Source organism: Silene latifolia, chromosome 2 (assembly GCF_048544455.1).
Source record: "Silene latifolia isolate original U9 population chromosome 2, ASM4854445v1, whole genome shotgun sequence".
In the NCBI taxonomy this organism is placed as follows: domain Eukaryota; kingdom Viridiplantae; phylum Streptophyta; class Magnoliopsida; order Caryophyllales; family Caryophyllaceae; genus Silene; species Silene latifolia.
Window position 1 is genome coordinate 4,115,403 of NC_133527.1, and position 17,237 is coordinate 4,132,639.

The 17,237-nt window shown below is 34.4% G+C and overlaps 1 protein-coding gene and 1 pseudogene across 1 annotated transcript; both read right to left on the reverse strand.

Annotated features, from left to right (window-relative positions):
- Positions 1 to 4,437, reverse strand: LOC141627936 (alpha-L-arabinofuranosidase 1-like). The gene is made up of 18 exons (XM_074441133.1): positions 4,140 to 4,437; positions 3,973 to 4,027; positions 3,589 to 3,782; positions 3,379 to 3,494; positions 3,137 to 3,287; positions 2,984 to 3,053; positions 2,726 to 2,871; positions 2,576 to 2,621; positions 2,435 to 2,487; positions 2,197 to 2,341; positions 1,996 to 2,114; positions 1,804 to 1,875; positions 1,632 to 1,732; positions 1,459 to 1,515; positions 1,112 to 1,304; positions 803 to 946; positions 271 to 361; positions 1 to 77 (listed from the first exon to the last, which is right to left on the reverse strand). Exons 1-18 carry the CDS (start codon positions 4,272 to 4,274, stop codon positions 1 to 3), a joined length of 1,965 nt encoding a protein of 654 aa, XP_074297234.1. The 5' UTR covers positions 4,275 to 4,437.
- Positions 4,438 to 11,636: 7,199 nt separating this feature from the next.
- Positions 11,637 to 16,340, reverse strand: LOC141627620 (alpha-L-arabinofuranosidase 1-like; annotated as a pseudogene).
- Positions 16,341 to 17,237: the final 897 nt, after the last annotated feature.

A 17,237-nucleotide genomic window follows, 5' to 3' on the forward strand; every position in this document is an offset into this window, starting at 1 on the left:
CTATAGTTTTATGACAAGGGCTAGGATCAACACCGCAAGAGTGAGACACATTCTATCAATGTGTCCTTTGCCAACGCCTGTAATGTACTCCGTATAAGTTAATGCTAGTATTGACGAAGTGGATCAACCCATAGCCGACAACGGTGGCGACAAGGAGGGATTAAATTTGAATCCTCCATTGTTGGTAATTGGTTACGTCGAATTTCTAAGTACAAGTATACTGATACATGATTATAGGAGAGTGTGTATATTGGGAAAAGAAATCCTAACCTGAAAAATCAAAAGCCTGTAACGAATAGGGCGGAAGCGAAACATTGAAGGAATATCCACTTCCCTTAAAGGGGGTTGTGACGGGATATACCTGCATCGGAAAATTTATGGCTGGTTCTGGTAAGGCTGATATAGTTGAGTACATGATGTAAGTAAACTAAGGGTGTGTTTGGATTGAAGAATTTGGAGGGAAAAGAAAGAGAGGGAGAGTAGGAGATTTAAAATCCCTTGTTTGGATAGCAAAAGTGGAGGGAAAGGGAAGGGAGGGGAATGGAGGGGAGGGAAAGGGAGAGAAGGGAAAGGGAGGGAGAATGGAGAGGTGGAGTTTTCCCTCCAAATCTTGCCTATGTTGGAGGGGAAACATTTTGGCTTGGAGAAAGGAAATGGAGGGATCCATTATCCCTTCCCTCCAAATCCCTCCACCCCTATTTTGCTATCCAAACAATGGATATTGCCTCCTTCCAAATCCCTCCCTTCCCTTTCCTTCTAAATCCCTCTATCCAAACAAGGCCTAAGTGAATAGATTACATACCTTAGTGGGATCTTGAAAGGTATTTTCATCGAACGCGTTTGACGACGTAAGGATGGTCTTTGTCAAGCCACTAAGTGGCTTGGATCCTTGGTGATCGTCAAACGTTATGGTGAAATTGGCTGTGGAGTTGCCGAAATTCACTACCTGCACCATAGCAATTCAGAATAATCAATAGGAACCATAATATACTATAGAGGTTTCAAGTTGTCAATGCTCTTCTTTTTACTTAGTTTAACAATTAATGTACTATAGCTTCCGTTTTATTATTAAGGATCCATGTCATGTAAAAACAGAATACTAGCTACAAACCTTGACAGTTATGTAGTTCTGGTTATCGGCCCCCTTCCAACTGATTACAGATGCAACAACAAGTGTATCGTTGCTCTGTAAAGTGGAAGAGATGAGCGATGCTCCACTTGACCGGATAAAGAAATGTTGCATCCAGTAACTAGGAGTGCCATAAACAGTAGATGAACTGATGACTATTGCATCTGGATTCCACCTAAAATATAATTGACAAGTTTTACGAATTAAAGATACAAGAAATCTTATAACATTAAAAGATCAAATTCAAGTTTAGGATTCATCCAAGGGAAGGGCATCTTAGCTGATCATTAATGAAAATAACAAGCAAGGAAAGATAGATAGATGCATACTTCCTATCATTAGTATTAACTAAGAGCGGAGCGTAGCAAGCCATTGCAACAACATCACTGCAAACAAAGAAAAATAAAAACTCCAATTTGTGAGGAGCCAGCCCTAGTACTAGTACTAGTACTGCATAAATCCACAGAAAGTCAACGAATGTCAAGGTCGTTTATTTTGGTACCTATTTTTCTCTATTCCCATAAGGAAAGCCGCTTCTGCTAGTGCGCTGCGTAGATTTCCCAGCCCTGCATCAGTAGTCACGGCATACTCGCTAACAAAAACCTGTGGAAAAGGGCAAAAAGAGTTGGAAAGTATCAACAAAATATCAACAAAGAATATATAATTAAACATACCTTTGCCCCACCACGTGGCGTGGAATCGAAATGATGTTGATGAGCGAACATGTCGGACGCATTCGTATATATCTGATGGGCACAAGCCATAAGACAAAATGTCAGTTTAATTATATCGAATGCGAAAACTGTTTTAATTAAGCACTCTGAATAGAGAGATACAAAAACCAATTTGGATAATGAAAAACTTACATGATAGTCAAATATGTCCGCTGGATGATGCAATGCAACTCTGCTGCCATCGCAGTTAGATATAGCTTGTATATCTGGATAAGACTGTTTCAGGGCTTTATAAAGCTTCAAGTAATTTCCTGTTTAACAAATTACAGTGTGAGATTCATAAAGTAAGCTATGATTATATAACTAAACTGTGCATCTTGAATGTATATATACCATTGTAAAACGGAAAGTCACAATCTTCATTTCCAATTGCCACGTATCGCAATTGGAAAGGCTGTGGGTGACCCATTCTAGCTCGTACAGAACCCCAGGCAGAAGACGCATCACCCCTGGCAAACTCGATGCCATCCAACATGTCCTGAAACCCGGCCAATTAGCAGTTGAGCCATGAATAAAGAAAGGTAGGAAAAAGTTCCGATCTGTTTCAAATAAATTTTCAAAACTAAAGTACCCGGACATATTGTTGAATATCTGAATTATTAGCATGCTCTTGACGGCTGATGCCTGCATATGACCAAGACTAGTAAACTACTTTAATTTGAGCATGAGAATACCAATGTTGTCGAAAGAGCGAATAAAAAAAATAACTTACCACAGTTAACAACCCAAACTGGTTCACTGTGAAGGTCTTGAGCCAGCTTCAAGAGAAAAATAGCAGCATTATCATGAAATTGTGCATCATTGTTTAGAATAATATCAAAGGAAAAATAAAGGGGGGATTGACATTGACTGATTGACCTACCAAAAGTTGCTCAAAGAAGCCTAGACCGTCGTCTGTCCAATAATTCCAGACATCTCCAAAATGTCCTGGTCTTTCCTCCCACGGCCCAACCGTTTTCTTCCACTGGAAAGAATTACTCAGCTTTACCCCTTCAACAAAAGTACCACCTGAAATGAAATGAAATGAAAGAATTGCTCAAAGTTTTTCATGGAACGAAACAAAAGTAAAACATTCATCCAATGCCTCTATCTTCAAACTAGTCTCCATTATGTCATTTACCTGGAAACCGCATGAAAGCTGGCCGTAGATCAGCTATCATCTGAAACACGTCAATTCGGAATCCATGACCCTGCAACAAAATCGAGTCTGACTATTAGTAAAACACTATATATTTAATTCAAATAATAAATTATCTTAGATATATTATATTACCTTATAAGTATCTGCTGGCATTGCAGATATTTGGTCGAACCACAACAATCCTTTTTGATTGGTGGTGAATTGCAATCTGGAATTCGAATTTGAGCTTTTGGGTGTAAGTACAACCTCCATCCTCGTCCAATTTAAAAAACGAGATGGAGACCTGCAAATCAATACAAAAGCATTCACATACAAATTAACACATAATCACCAAATATAAAAACTAATATAAACACTGGAACAATTTAACTTACACATGGGTTGAAGCTAGAAGTGTGCCATTTGAAGTCGTAAACGACACTGAAACATCTACCCTCTCCAACGAACGAAGGTAGAAGATGACCTTGTATTGTCTTCCTTTCTCGATATTCTGCAAAATGAAACAACAAAATATATTATACCACAAAATACGTACAGTATATTCTAAGAAAACTGATAAGGATAAAGATCGAGGTTAACCATACCATTCCCCAAAAGCCAGGGTTGTAGACGCCGACTCCAACTTGGGAGTCTCTCAGAACCTCCACCCTTAGAGCAACCCGATTTTGCTCAAAGGGTGAAGAAAGGTCAGTGGAAACGAGTATTTCAGACTCGTTTCCAATGACACCCCAAGGAAGAATGTCAGACGAGGAAGAATGGATCCCACCGGCCTCAAACCCTGCCAATTAAACTAAATTTTAGTTCAATAATATCAAACCATTCACCATTGCTATATTTTGGAAATCAAAGACCGGCTCTCATCATATCATATACAAAAACAACATAATCCATTTCGGAATATGTGCAAACTAAAAGAATGCACCAACAAGCAAGCTCACTAGCACTTAAGGGAAAACCAATGGATATACCTCGATTGCTTACAAGCTCAGCCCATAATCCCCCCGAACCGGCATGATTTATTTCCTGCAAAATTAGTACCCTAAATTAATATTATCATAACAAAATTTTAATATTATTGTAGAATGTAGTATTAAACCTAAAAATTATGAACAATATAAAAAACAAAATTACTTACCTCAAAGAAAACCCCGAACATGGTTTTTGGTATTTTCATTCTTAGCTGACTACGGTTGATCCTAAGACATGAGGTCGTCTCAACCGGAGTAGCGGCTAAAAATGCCGCTACTAGAAAGAACACTACGAGTAACATTAAAAAAAATGAAAATGAAGAATGTTATAAGAGATTGTTCAAAGTAATTGTGTTATATATTCCAAAGTTGTGTTCTTTACATTGAGGGGATAGGCGGATAGCTATTTATACCTACAATCTAATATGGTATTTACAGTAAAGAATATGTATGATAAATGATAATAATAATACATCAAATAAGGCAAGGAGATTAATATGGCTTGATATGGTGCATTGAGTTGTTGGAGGACGTAGCCGTTGTGGCTGGAGTGCTGTGTAAATGTGTAATACCCCCTCAAGTTGGCGCGTGGATATTTGAGACGCCCAACTTGAATAACAATGTATCAAACGGTACCCGTCCGAGTGCTTTGGTGAAAATGTCAGGTAGCTGGACCTTTGTATGGACATAACTAGGACGAATAGTACCTTTGAGCATTTCATCGCGAATAAAGTGACAATCCACCTCGATATGTTTTGTCCGTTCATGAAAGACCGGATTGCGGGCAATATGTAGGGCTGATTGACTGTCGCAATTAGAGGTCAATGGGTTTGTCGTGTGAGACAGTGAGGAATGCTAAGAGACCTTTTAACCACTTTAGCTCACATACCGAGTAAGTAATGGCGCGATATTCTCGCCTCGGCTGGTTTGCTTCTTTTTGTTTCCATGAGATTGGAGATTCACCGAGGAAGACTATATATGCGGATAAAGAACGGCGAGTCGGTGGGCAACGACGTATTTTTAATATTAGGTAAAGTAAAATCCTTTTACGTACTCTACTATTTTTTTTATTGGATATATTTTTTCACATACGAATTTTACTTTTTCACATACGCATTTTACAATTTTACCCTTGTCATTTTTTTTTTATTTCCTCACCAATTGATTTTTTTTCTCCCTTCTCTCATCCCCCTTCACCATCACCACCACCACCACCAATATCACCTCTGTTCAACACCCCTTGTTCCGTCGACCCGGTTGTCGGCCAACCTCGCTCTGGTCGACCCCGACCCCTTGCTTCGTCGGTGTTAGCAATACATGTAACCTTGTATAAATGGAAATTAATCGAGGAGATATAACGATCGAAGGTGAAATTAGGGGTTTGATTTAGCAACAAATTACGAAAAAACACAAGTCAAACTGCCTATTACACTTATTGCCTACAACGTGAAAGCATCACATGATAAATGATTGATAATAGCCCCAAAGGATATACTGAAAGATCGTGGTCCGAATTAATAAACTCCAAATTAGTATCCTGTGAACAATGACAAAGCACAAGAATTATAGAGAAGTAAATATTATTCCGTAATTGACAAGCAAGTGAACATTAATTTTACTTTTATTAACTAAAGTATTACAATCCATTGTTCAAGTTTATAGAGTAATTAGATTCGATTTTAGGGGAAAAGGTATATGCAAGAGTTAATTTGATTAGATTTAGGTAGAAGAGTATGATATGAAAAATTTATGAAAAAGTGTATGTGAAATAGTAAAATTCGTATGTGAAAAAAGTAATTCCGTTTTTTTTTTGTCCATATCCTTTACTCTACTATAGATGCCATCACTACCACAAGTAAAAATGTAGATCAGATATGGTAATTAATTTTGCGTACCAAAAAAGATATGGTAATTAATTTTGCCATATACTAGCTAGCTTGGTCCACTTTAATTTTAGGTTTAACATCATTTTCATAATGGACTTGTTTATATATAGAGACATGAAGGCTTGAAGACGATGAAGGGGACGGAAAAATATCGTAGCTTTCCAACTGTACCAAATTATATGGACTAATATACTGCAATTCTATGTTACAAATTTTATTCTGTGCTTTGTTTAATCAAAGCCAATTTTTGTAGGGCAGACTCGTATATTTTTGTACGGGTTTTAATTAATAGTCTTCATATTTTGCCTTAATAGAAACTAGTATGGATCCCGCGCATACATGCGCGTTATTCATAGATCTTTTACTTTATAATGTATTATTTAAGATTTAAAATTAACGTATTATTAATTTTTCAAATTTTAATATAAGAATAAAAATTGAATGGAAAATTATATAAAAGAATTAAGTAAATTCATGAAATGTACATTTTAATGAAATTTTTCATCACAAAACTAATGATTACAATTTATAAATTTTCTCAAATAATTTTAAAAAAAAAAATTTGTCAAGAAATTAATAATATAAATTCATAATTTTTTTATACGAATTAAATACCCGTACTTGGTAAAACAAAATTATGCGAAACTAATAATATCAAATTTTTTGGTTTTTCATATACGAATTTTAGATTTATACCAGTTTTGTTTTATTTTTAAATTAAAAGATTATAATTTAATTAAAAAAATTATAATAATTAAAGATTATATCTTAACTAAAAGATAATAATTTAATAAAAATAGAGTTTTGTTTCCTTATTTAGCCAACTTCCTTTGGAGGAAAAACTATTGAAATTTTTATTCTCTAAATATAAAGAGCAATGCAAGTTGAAAAAAAAAATATTATCCCCTTTTAAAGTGTCATAGAATTATTTATTATATGAAATAAATCAGTATGGCCTAGTTAAAGATAGAATATAATGAAGCCCAAGCCCAATATAGAGCAACTCATTTAGGCGGGAAAACTTGAGAATCTCTTATTCTTTTAGTTTAAGGGGGATTAATAGAAAGAGTTCTAATTAGGCAACTAGTCAAGAATATCACTCTCTCTTTTCGTCGTAGTTAATAGTTTTTGTTTGTCTTATGTAAATTATTCATGGGACAGAAAGAGTATATACAATTAAGCGTATAGTAGGTCTTATGAGATACCGTCTCTCATAAATATAATGTAAAATAGTTTCACTATACCATTGTAAAACTTTTTGATGCCCCAATCATGAAAAAAAGTGGTTTGATGAAAATTATTTCGGTAGATATTACGAAGTATTTAATTTTACTATAATACTTGTATAAAACGATTTTACAATAGAATTATCATATAATTATAGGGCGAGTTACTGAGTTAGCAATATGCACCGTATGGGAGCCATGGCCAATTCTACGTGTAAACCTTTCTTTGCATGAGCCTCTACAATGACCATGATACACACCAGGGCCCATTGATTCCCACTTTCACTAATAAATTAAATGCTTCAACAAATGTTGTTGAAGATGGGTTATATTTCATTATAAGGTGAAAATGGAGTAAAATGTGACCAATGTAAGACGAAAATATAACCATTTTTAAATTAAAAGTTACTAGAACGATTTTCGAAGCTATTACAGTTAGTCATAAAAATGGTCACATTTATCGTTAAAATGACGACATTTGACCCATCTTTAGTTTGTGCCGAAACGTGTCCGTCTTCAATAAGAATATGTGAAAGTAACCGTATCGTTGTAGGTAATAATATGATACTTCGTATCATTATCGCACATTTCCATTTGTGTCCTAATAAACACGATCAGAAAATTAATTATTTTCTTAATTTGTCAATAACAAATCCTATAAAAGCTACGTTAATGGTTTTTCAAGGTACTATTCACATTGAATAAATGCATAAACCCCATAAATTGTTCTCTAGGACCTATCTTACAATAAGACGAGCCCAATTAAAATTAAGTCCAAATAATTTTCACCTCTCAACTTCTATTAGTTTACTACTTTACTTTCCCTCCTATTTCGTACTACACTACAATTTGCGGACCTAAAATTAGGTCGACCACTACCCCCAAGCCATTGTTGTAATGGTAACTCCTATAAACGGACAACGTTCTCTCGGCCGAATACCGTGTGCGATCGTGTGCTCCTCGATACAAATATTTCTCTCAAGCCCCTGAATTTTTAACTTAAAACATTAAGCTTTCAAACTAAAATTGGACTTGAACAAAAATAAAACAATACTCTATAACCTTTAATGAAAATAAACAAATTAAAAAATTAAGTTTTCTTCATAATTATATAAGTTTTCAAGGTAAGACTTTTAAATGTTATAAACATATTAATTTTCAACTTAAAACCAAAAGTTCTCATAATAAAAACATGAATATTTAAGTCAAAGGTAAAATTGAGCACTTTAATTTTAAAACATGGAATTTAACTTGAAAACATCATGGTTTAAGCTTAAAACTTTGTAACTGAAATTCAAAGTTTTCAATGTAAAAAAAATGAATATTTAAGTTATAACTAAATTAAGAAGTATTAAATTTGAATTTTAAAAAATATGCGACTTTGAAGATTTCCAAACCTAATAGATGGTGATTGGCGTATTATTGGCAATCTTTGATTTTCCGTTTCTATTGATTGATGGAGGAAGTAATGGGCCAAATGAAGCTGGTGAGTATGACAATCGTGAAAGTGGCGAGGAGGCGGTAGTGGTTTTTAACCGTTGTTATAGCTCAGATCTCGTAGTAGTGGAAATTGAGGAGTATATTTTTAACATAATGTAGTGTGCCAAAAATATTTGACATTTCCATAGAAAAACAAAAAGTTGGACGGACTTTAGCCATGTATCACCACCGTTTATGGTGAATAATGGATCGTCAATCGTCATTAGTACATTTTACTCAGATCATCTACTCTTAATTGTCATCCTCATAAAAAAATTTACTCAGATCATCTACTCTTAATTGTCATCCTCATAAAAAAAACTCAATATACAAAACATTCTAAAAAGATAATGTATGGTTGATACTTGATAGTGTTGATTCTCTAAAAAAAGAAAGAAATATTTGTGATTGATAATGTTGCCATTTTTTATGGTTTCGAATCCCAAATATATCATTGACATGAAGCAAATTTAAAAAGTGGACTTTTGAGAGGATGTTTTGAATTAGGTGAGTACTTTGTAATGGGGAAAATATAATCAATCAATCAGTAGTGTATTAAAAACGTTGTAGTTTATAAGGCAAGTTTATACACCCAATAAAAATTCAAAAATTTTATGATCATGACATGTGGCGAAAGCCATCCGCATATGATATGTGGCAAATGGTTTCTACTTTAATATAATATATGATATGATATGATGGTATAACTAGTTTAGACCTCGTGCATATAATGCACGGTATTTAAAGTTTAATATTTTTATATATAAAATTATTTATATAATATTGATACCTTATAATTGTTTACATTTGTCATCATTATATTTTGCTTGGATAAATAAAAGTTAGAATTGAAAATTAGCTAAGAGAATTGAGTCATGAGTTGAAATATATTCTGATGAAAATATTTTTATAGCATAAACTAATGAGTCTCAATTTATATTTTTGTTTTTCAATTTTCTTTGTCACGAAAGTAATAACAACGGTCGTTTTAAAGATTAATAAAAGATTTAGCAATTTTTATAGTTTTATATCAAATTTTTTATTTTAATTAAAATAATATAGTTTAGAGTTTAATGAAAATAATATAATTTGATGAAAAGATTAATTTTAATGAAAAGATTAATTTTAATGAAAATATAATAAATGAATTAAATTGTAATTGTTAGTTTCCTTATTTAGTGAATGGACATAAGTATAGCAAACATAGACTATACATCTGAGGTAGTACCTCTTATTGTTTATTTTCTGAGTTTTATTTTAAAGTTTTTGAGTTCTGCTTTAGTATAAAGTTTTTGAGCACATTACCTAAAACATTACACTAAAAAAATATAATATTGCTCAAAAACTATATTTATAAATGGTAATATGCTCAGAAAAAATGTGTATATGCTCAAAAACTACAAGGTCTGAGGTACTACCTCAGATGCGTAATCCTTTTTCTCTAAGTATAGTTAGTTTCCTTTTTTGAGAATATGATTTTTTGGCGGAAAATGATAGAATTCGCCTATTCATTTAGTAAATAGATGATTCTTTCCTTAAATGGCTCATTTACCAACTTAATAACCGGTTTGTTCAATTCGGTTCAGGACCAATTCAAATATCGAAATAACCTAATTTACTAGACCGTGGACTGACAAAATAAATTGTAGTTTGGCCTAATCATGAGGTCTACCTTGTATATCCAAATCGTTTTGGAGATTACTATGCATGTTTAGTATACTTTACAAAGGAAGGAAATCATAAGCAATATTATGAGGTAAGATTCATATCATATTTTACCATTTATAACTCCATCGTTATTATTATAAAAGTATACTTAGTCCACAACCATATGAAAAGTAGGTTAAATTATTTTTCTAAAAACCTATTCTCACATTGTGAAAAATAAAAAATTCATAGAAAATTACAATCATGAACAAGGTTTCTCTCATCTTCTTCATTATTATGTCCTTTGTTTTGCTCCACGGTATGTAGCTTTTTTATCTAAAAGATATTTCCTATATCAAATGTATTTTAAAATTTCTCGTTGTTATATATAGCTATGTTTTTCAACTCTAATTTGTTTTTTTTTTATTAAAACACGAGCAGGAAGTGTAGCATATGAGTATGGTTGCATTAGACCAGACACTCCGGTTCAACTTCCAGAATGTAACAAGATAACGTGCGTGCAATATTGTGCTGCAAATTCCCCTGGAGGATGGGAAAACGGTACTTGCCTTGATGATCATGCTTGTTGTTGTCAAACTGGGCCCATTCCTCCTGTTAATGAGCCCACTCATTAATATTATTATTTATCAATAAATATCTAAATATATTTTACTTTGTGCAATGTTTATTTCTGAATAATTTTCCTTTCTTGGAATGTTATCAATTTTGATCTTTGTGGGTTATGGGCTTGAATCTTCTTATATTTAATTCGAGCAATGGTGACACAATAATATCGACATTTGGTATTAATCTTGACATTTGGTATTACGGGTAGATAATTGATCGAAACGACCTTCACATAAAACAATTGTTCAGGACATAATTTACATTGTAATCACACACCTATTATAACTTTAAAAAACCGATATTCTATTACCATAACTCCCCTTAACTCGTAATGTATTGAGTAGAAGTAAAAGGAGTAACAAATGCGAGAGTAATGTAATATCGCCTATATCATCTTTGTTTCTTTTTTTTCCGGAAGCAATCTAAAGCATAATTCTTCAAATCTAACCTGCAACGTTACAAAACCAAACGAAAATTCATAGTAGTTAATTATTAATCAGTTTCTCCATCAATTATTACTAACAACAACGAAAACCATGAACTATAGATTAATTAATTTGAAATAAACTCACCATTTTTATCGGCGAAGATCCAAAACTATAGTTTTATTTTATTTTATTTTGGTCTAAACCATCCCGTAATCCGAACCACATTGGGCCGACTAATCCGGATTTCGGGGCGTGTCCAAGGATTACGATATTTAAACCCTTCCCAATCGCAGTTGTGGGAGATCGATCCGCAAAGCTCCCTACCAAGCGCAGCCCCATGCTACCACTGCGCCAACCAACGATTGGTAAAACTATAGTTTTATGACAAGGGCTAGGATCAACACCGCAAGAGTGAGACACATTCTATCAATGTGTCCTTTGCCAACGCCTGTAATGTACTCCGTATAAGTTAATGCTAGTATTGACGAAGTGGATCAACCCATAGCCGACAACGGTGGCGACAAGGAGGGATTAAATTTGAATCCTCCATTGTTGGTAATTGGTTACGTCGAATTTCTAAGTACAAGTATACTGATACATGATTATAGGAGAGTGTGTATATTGGGAAAAGAAATCCTAACCTGAAAAATCAAAAGCCTGTAACGAATAGGGCGGAAGCGAAACATTGAAGGAATATCCACTTCCCTTAAAGGGGGTTGTGACGGGATATACCTGCATCGGAAAATTTATGGCTGGTTCTGGTAAGGCTGATATAGTTGAGTACATGATGTAAGTAAACTAAGGGTGTGTTTGGATTGAAGAATTTGGAGGGAAAAGAAAGAGAGGGAGAGTAGGAGATTTAAAATCCCTTGTTTGGATAGCAAAAGTGGAGGGAAAGGGAAGGGAGGGGAATGGAGGGGAGGGAAAGGGAGAGAAGGGAAAGGGAGGGAGAATGGAGAGGTGGAGTTTTCCCTCCAAATCTTGCCTATGTTGGAGGGGAAACATTTTGGCTTGGAGAAAGGAAATGGAGGGATCCATTATCCCTTCCCTCCAAATCCCTCCACCCCTATTTTGCTATCCAAACAATGGATATTGCCTCCTTCCAAATCCCTCCCTTCCCTTTCCTTCTAAATCCCTCTATCCAAACAAGGCCTAAGTGAATAGATTACATACCTTAGTGGGATCTTGAAAGGTATTTTCATCGAACGCGTTTGACGACGTAAGGATGGTCTTTGTCAAGCCACTAAGTGGCTTGGATCCTTGGTGATCGTCAAACGTTATGGTGAAATTGGCTGTGGAGTTGCCGAAATTCACTACCTGCACCATAGCAATTCAGAATAATCAATAGGAACCATAATATACTATAGAGGTTTCAAGTTGTCAATGCTCTTCTTTTTACTTAGTTTAACAATTAATGTACTATAGCTTCCGTTTTATTATTAAGGATCCATGTCATGTAAAAACAGAATACTAGCTACAAACCTTGACAGTTATGTAGTTCTGGTTATCGGCCCCCTTCCAACTGATTACAGATGCAACAACAAGTGTATCGTTGCTCTGTAAAGTGGAAGAGATGAGCGATGCTCCACTTGACCGGATAAAGAAATGTTGCATCCAGTAACTAGGAGTGCCATAAACAGTAGATGAACTGATGACTATTGCATCTGGATTCCACCTAAAATATAATTGACAAGTTTTACGAATTAAAGATACAAGAAATCTTATAACATTAAAAGATCAAATTCAAGTTTAGGATTCATCCAAGGGAAGGGCATCTTAGCTGATCATTAATGAAAATAACAAGCAAGGAAAGATAGATAGATGCATACTTCCTATCATTAGTATTAACTAAGAGCGGAGCGTAGCAAGCCATTGCAACAACATCACTGCAAACAAAGAAAAATAAAAACTCCAATTTGTGAGGAGCCAGCCCTAGTACTAGTACTAGTACGCATAAATCCACGAAAGTCAACGAATGTCAAGGTCGTTTATTTTGGTACCTATTTTTCTCTATTCCCATAAGGAAAGCCGCTTCGCTGTGTGGCTGAGATTTCCCAGCCCTGCATCAGTAGTCACGGCATACTCGCTAACAAAAACCTGTGGAAAAGGGCAAAAAGAGTTGGAAAGTATCAACAAAATATCAACAAAGAATATATAATTAAACATACCTTTGCCCCACCACGTGGCGTGGAATCGAAATGATGTTGATGAGCGAACATGTCGGACGCATTCGTATATATCTGATGGGCACAAGCCATAAGACAAAATGTCAGTTTAATTATATCGAATGCGAAAACTGTTTTAATTTAATTAAGCACTCTGAATAGAGAGATACAAAAACCAATTTGGATAATGAAAAACTTACATGATAGTCAAATATGTCCGCTGGATGATGCAATGCAACTCTGCTGCCATCGCAGTTAGATATAGCTTGTATATCTGGATAAGACTGTTTCAGGGCTTTATAAAGCTTCAAGTAATTTCCTGTTTAACAAATTACAGTGTGAGATTCATAAAGTAAGCTATGATTATATAACTAAACTGTGCATCTTGAATGTATATATACCATTGTAAAACGGAAAGTCACAATCTTCATTTCCAATTGCCACGTATCGCAATTGGAAAGGCTGTGGGTGACCCATTCTAGCTCGTCACGAACCCCAGGCGAAGACGCATCACCCTGGCAAACTCGATGCCATCCAACATGTCCTGAAACCCGGCCAATTAGCAGTTGAGCCATGAATAAAGAAAGGTAGGAAAAAGTTCCGATCTGTTTCAAATAAATTTTCAAAACTAAAGTACCCGGACATATTGTTGAATATCTGAATTATTAGCATGCTCTTGACGGCTGATGCCTGCATATGACCAAGACTAGTAAACTACTTTAATTTGAGCATGAGAATACCAATGTTGTCGAAAGAGCGAATAAAAAAAATAACTTACCACAGTTAACAACCCAAACTGGTTCACTGTGAAGGTCTTGAGCCAGCTTCAAGAGAAAAATAGCAGCATTATCATGAAATTGTGCATCATTGTTTAGAATAATATCAAAGGAAAAATAAAGGGGGGATTGACATTGACTGATTGACCTACCAAAAGTTGCTCAAAGAAGCCTAGACCGTCGTCTGTCCAATAATTCCAGACATCTCCAAAATGTCCTGGTCTTTCCTCCCACGGCCCAACCGTTTTCTTCCACTGGAAAGAATTACTCAGCTTTACCCCTTCAACAAAAGTACCACCTGAAATGAAATGAAATGAAAGAATTGCTCAAAGTTTTTCATGGAACGAAACAAAAGTAAAACATTCATCCAATGCCTCTATCTTCAAACTAGTCTCCATTATGTCATTTACCTGGAAACCGCATGAAAGCTGGCCGTAGATCAGCTATCATCTGAAACACGTCAATTCGGAATCCATGACCCTGCAACAAAATCGAGTCTGACTATTAGTAAAACACTATATATTTAATTCAAATAATAAATTATCTTAGATATATTATATTACCTTATAAGTATCTGCTGGCATTGCAGATATTTGGTCGAACCACAACAATCCTTTTTGATTGGTGGTGAATTGCAATCTGGAATTCGAATTTGAGCTTTTGGGTGTAAGTACAACCTCCATCCTCGTCCAATTTAAAAAACGAGATGGAGACCTGCAAATCAATACAAAAGCATTCACATACAAATTAACACATAATCACCAAATATAAAAACTAATATAAACACTGGAACAATTTAACTTACACATGGGTTGAAGCTAGAAGTGTGCCATTTGAAGTCGTAAACGACACTGAAACATCTACCCTCTCCAACGAACGAAGGTAGAAGATGACCTTGTATTGTCTTCCTTTCTCGATATTCTGCAAAATGAAACAACAAAATATATTATACCACAAAATACGTACAGTATATTCTAAGAAAACTGATAAGGATAAAGATCGAGGTTAACCATACCATTCCCCAAAAGCCAGGGTTGTAGACGCCGACTCCAACTTGGGAGTCTCTCAGAACCTCCACCCTTAGAGCAACCCGATTTTGTTCAAAGGGTGAAGAAAGGTCAGTGGAAACGAGTATCTCAGACTCGTTTCCAATGACACCCCACGGGCGAATGTCAGACGAGGAAGAATGGATCCCACCGGCCTCAAACCCTGCAAATTAAACTCAATTTTAGTTCAATAATCATAACAGATTTCATTAGTCAAATCAAAGACCGGCTCTCGTCATATACAAAACAACAGAATCCATTTCTGAATATGTGCAAACTAAAAGAATGCACCAACAAGCTCACTTGCACTAGAACTATAGAACTATGATAAACATGTTATTCAGAATTTCAGATGGATTCTTTGGTCTATAGAGTGAAATCTAACCCCTCTTATTATTCCGGTCAAATTCTCTCTGGATTTTTCAATTTCTCACCAATATCGATAAATTCGGTGAGATTTTAACCGGAAAAATAGAGGTGACTTAATTTCACTTTATAACAAAGTTAAGGGATTATTACTCCAAAGTAACTTTTTTTTGGTGCAAGTTACTCCAAAGTAACTTTGAGAGGGTGAATCACATATTATTACTCCAAAGTAAACACCATTTTCACTCGGTGTAGTTATGGTCAAAAAATCTATTTTTAAAAAGAAAACAAAAATTAATCAAAATCAAGATATTAACATTTTGTTAAACATTGCTTTCCTCTTCCACTACACTAACTTATTTTAGCAAGGTATGAAAATCATCCTTTCATTCTTACATGTCAGTATTACATTATTTTTTTCGATCATTTAAAAAATAAGACGATATACCTCGATTGCTTACCAACTCAGCCCATAATCCCCCCGAACCAGCATGATTGATTTCCTGCAAAATTGTAAATTGTAGAAGGTAGTATATTAAACCTAAAAATTATGAACAAGGTATACAATATGATTTTTTTTTATTACTTACCTCAAAGAAAACCCCAAACAATGTATTTGGTATTTTCATTCTTGGCTGACTACGGTTGACCCTAAGTGATGTCGTCTCGACCGGAGTAGCGGCTAAAAATGCCGCCACCACAAACAACACCACAAGTAACATTATGTTTTTAGAGCAAAAATAGAAGAAATTGTAATGAAAATGAAGGTATGAATTTTATGTAATAGTTGAGTACGTAGAATTAGAAAACTTTGATTATTTTATCTCTCTATTTAAAGGGTTCAGGGCAACAGAGGAACGCTACACCACAAATGAATGTTTTTTTTTTTGAGTTTAATAAAATGATTTTCTTTTATTTATTTTAGAAATAAGCGTGTGTTTTAGTATTAGTTTGTATGAAATATGGAGTTGAAATCAAATGATCAACATTCAACATTGTTTACGTTTATATATAGTATCAGTAATTAATGAAGATTGAGCTAATATAGACATACTTTATGGGATGAACACTTTAATATAAAAATTCTAATATTGAACATGCTGTGGTTATAATTATTTCCCTGGTTCTACCATTCGGTTTAGTTTGAATTCGAGTCACTAGGATGATATAACTATCCCTCGTAAATGTACTCGCAACAAACATGAGACATTTCGGGACATTTTTGAGGTCTTAGATGGTATTAAGTTTTTAGCACAATTTAATTAAGAAATAACGGGTTTTAGGGTTTTGGAGTTGGTTTTAATGGTCCATTTTGCGTCAAATCCTTCGTTGTAAATAATAACAGATGTAAACAAGAATTTGTGATTTTTCATTGTATATAAATGATTAAAAAGAGAATGCACCAGAAGAAAAATAATGAAAAAAAAATCTCACTTTGTTCGCCAAATATTTATCCTTTTTGCATGAAAAAATAATACTTTGCACTTTATAGTTCGCTTAAATTAATGTTTCTAATTTAATGGGTTAATTCAATTATACACATAAAATCAATTATGAGACTTCAACCAAAAGATTAAGGCAACAGTTAAAACCATGATTGATTTTATAATACTCTAAAT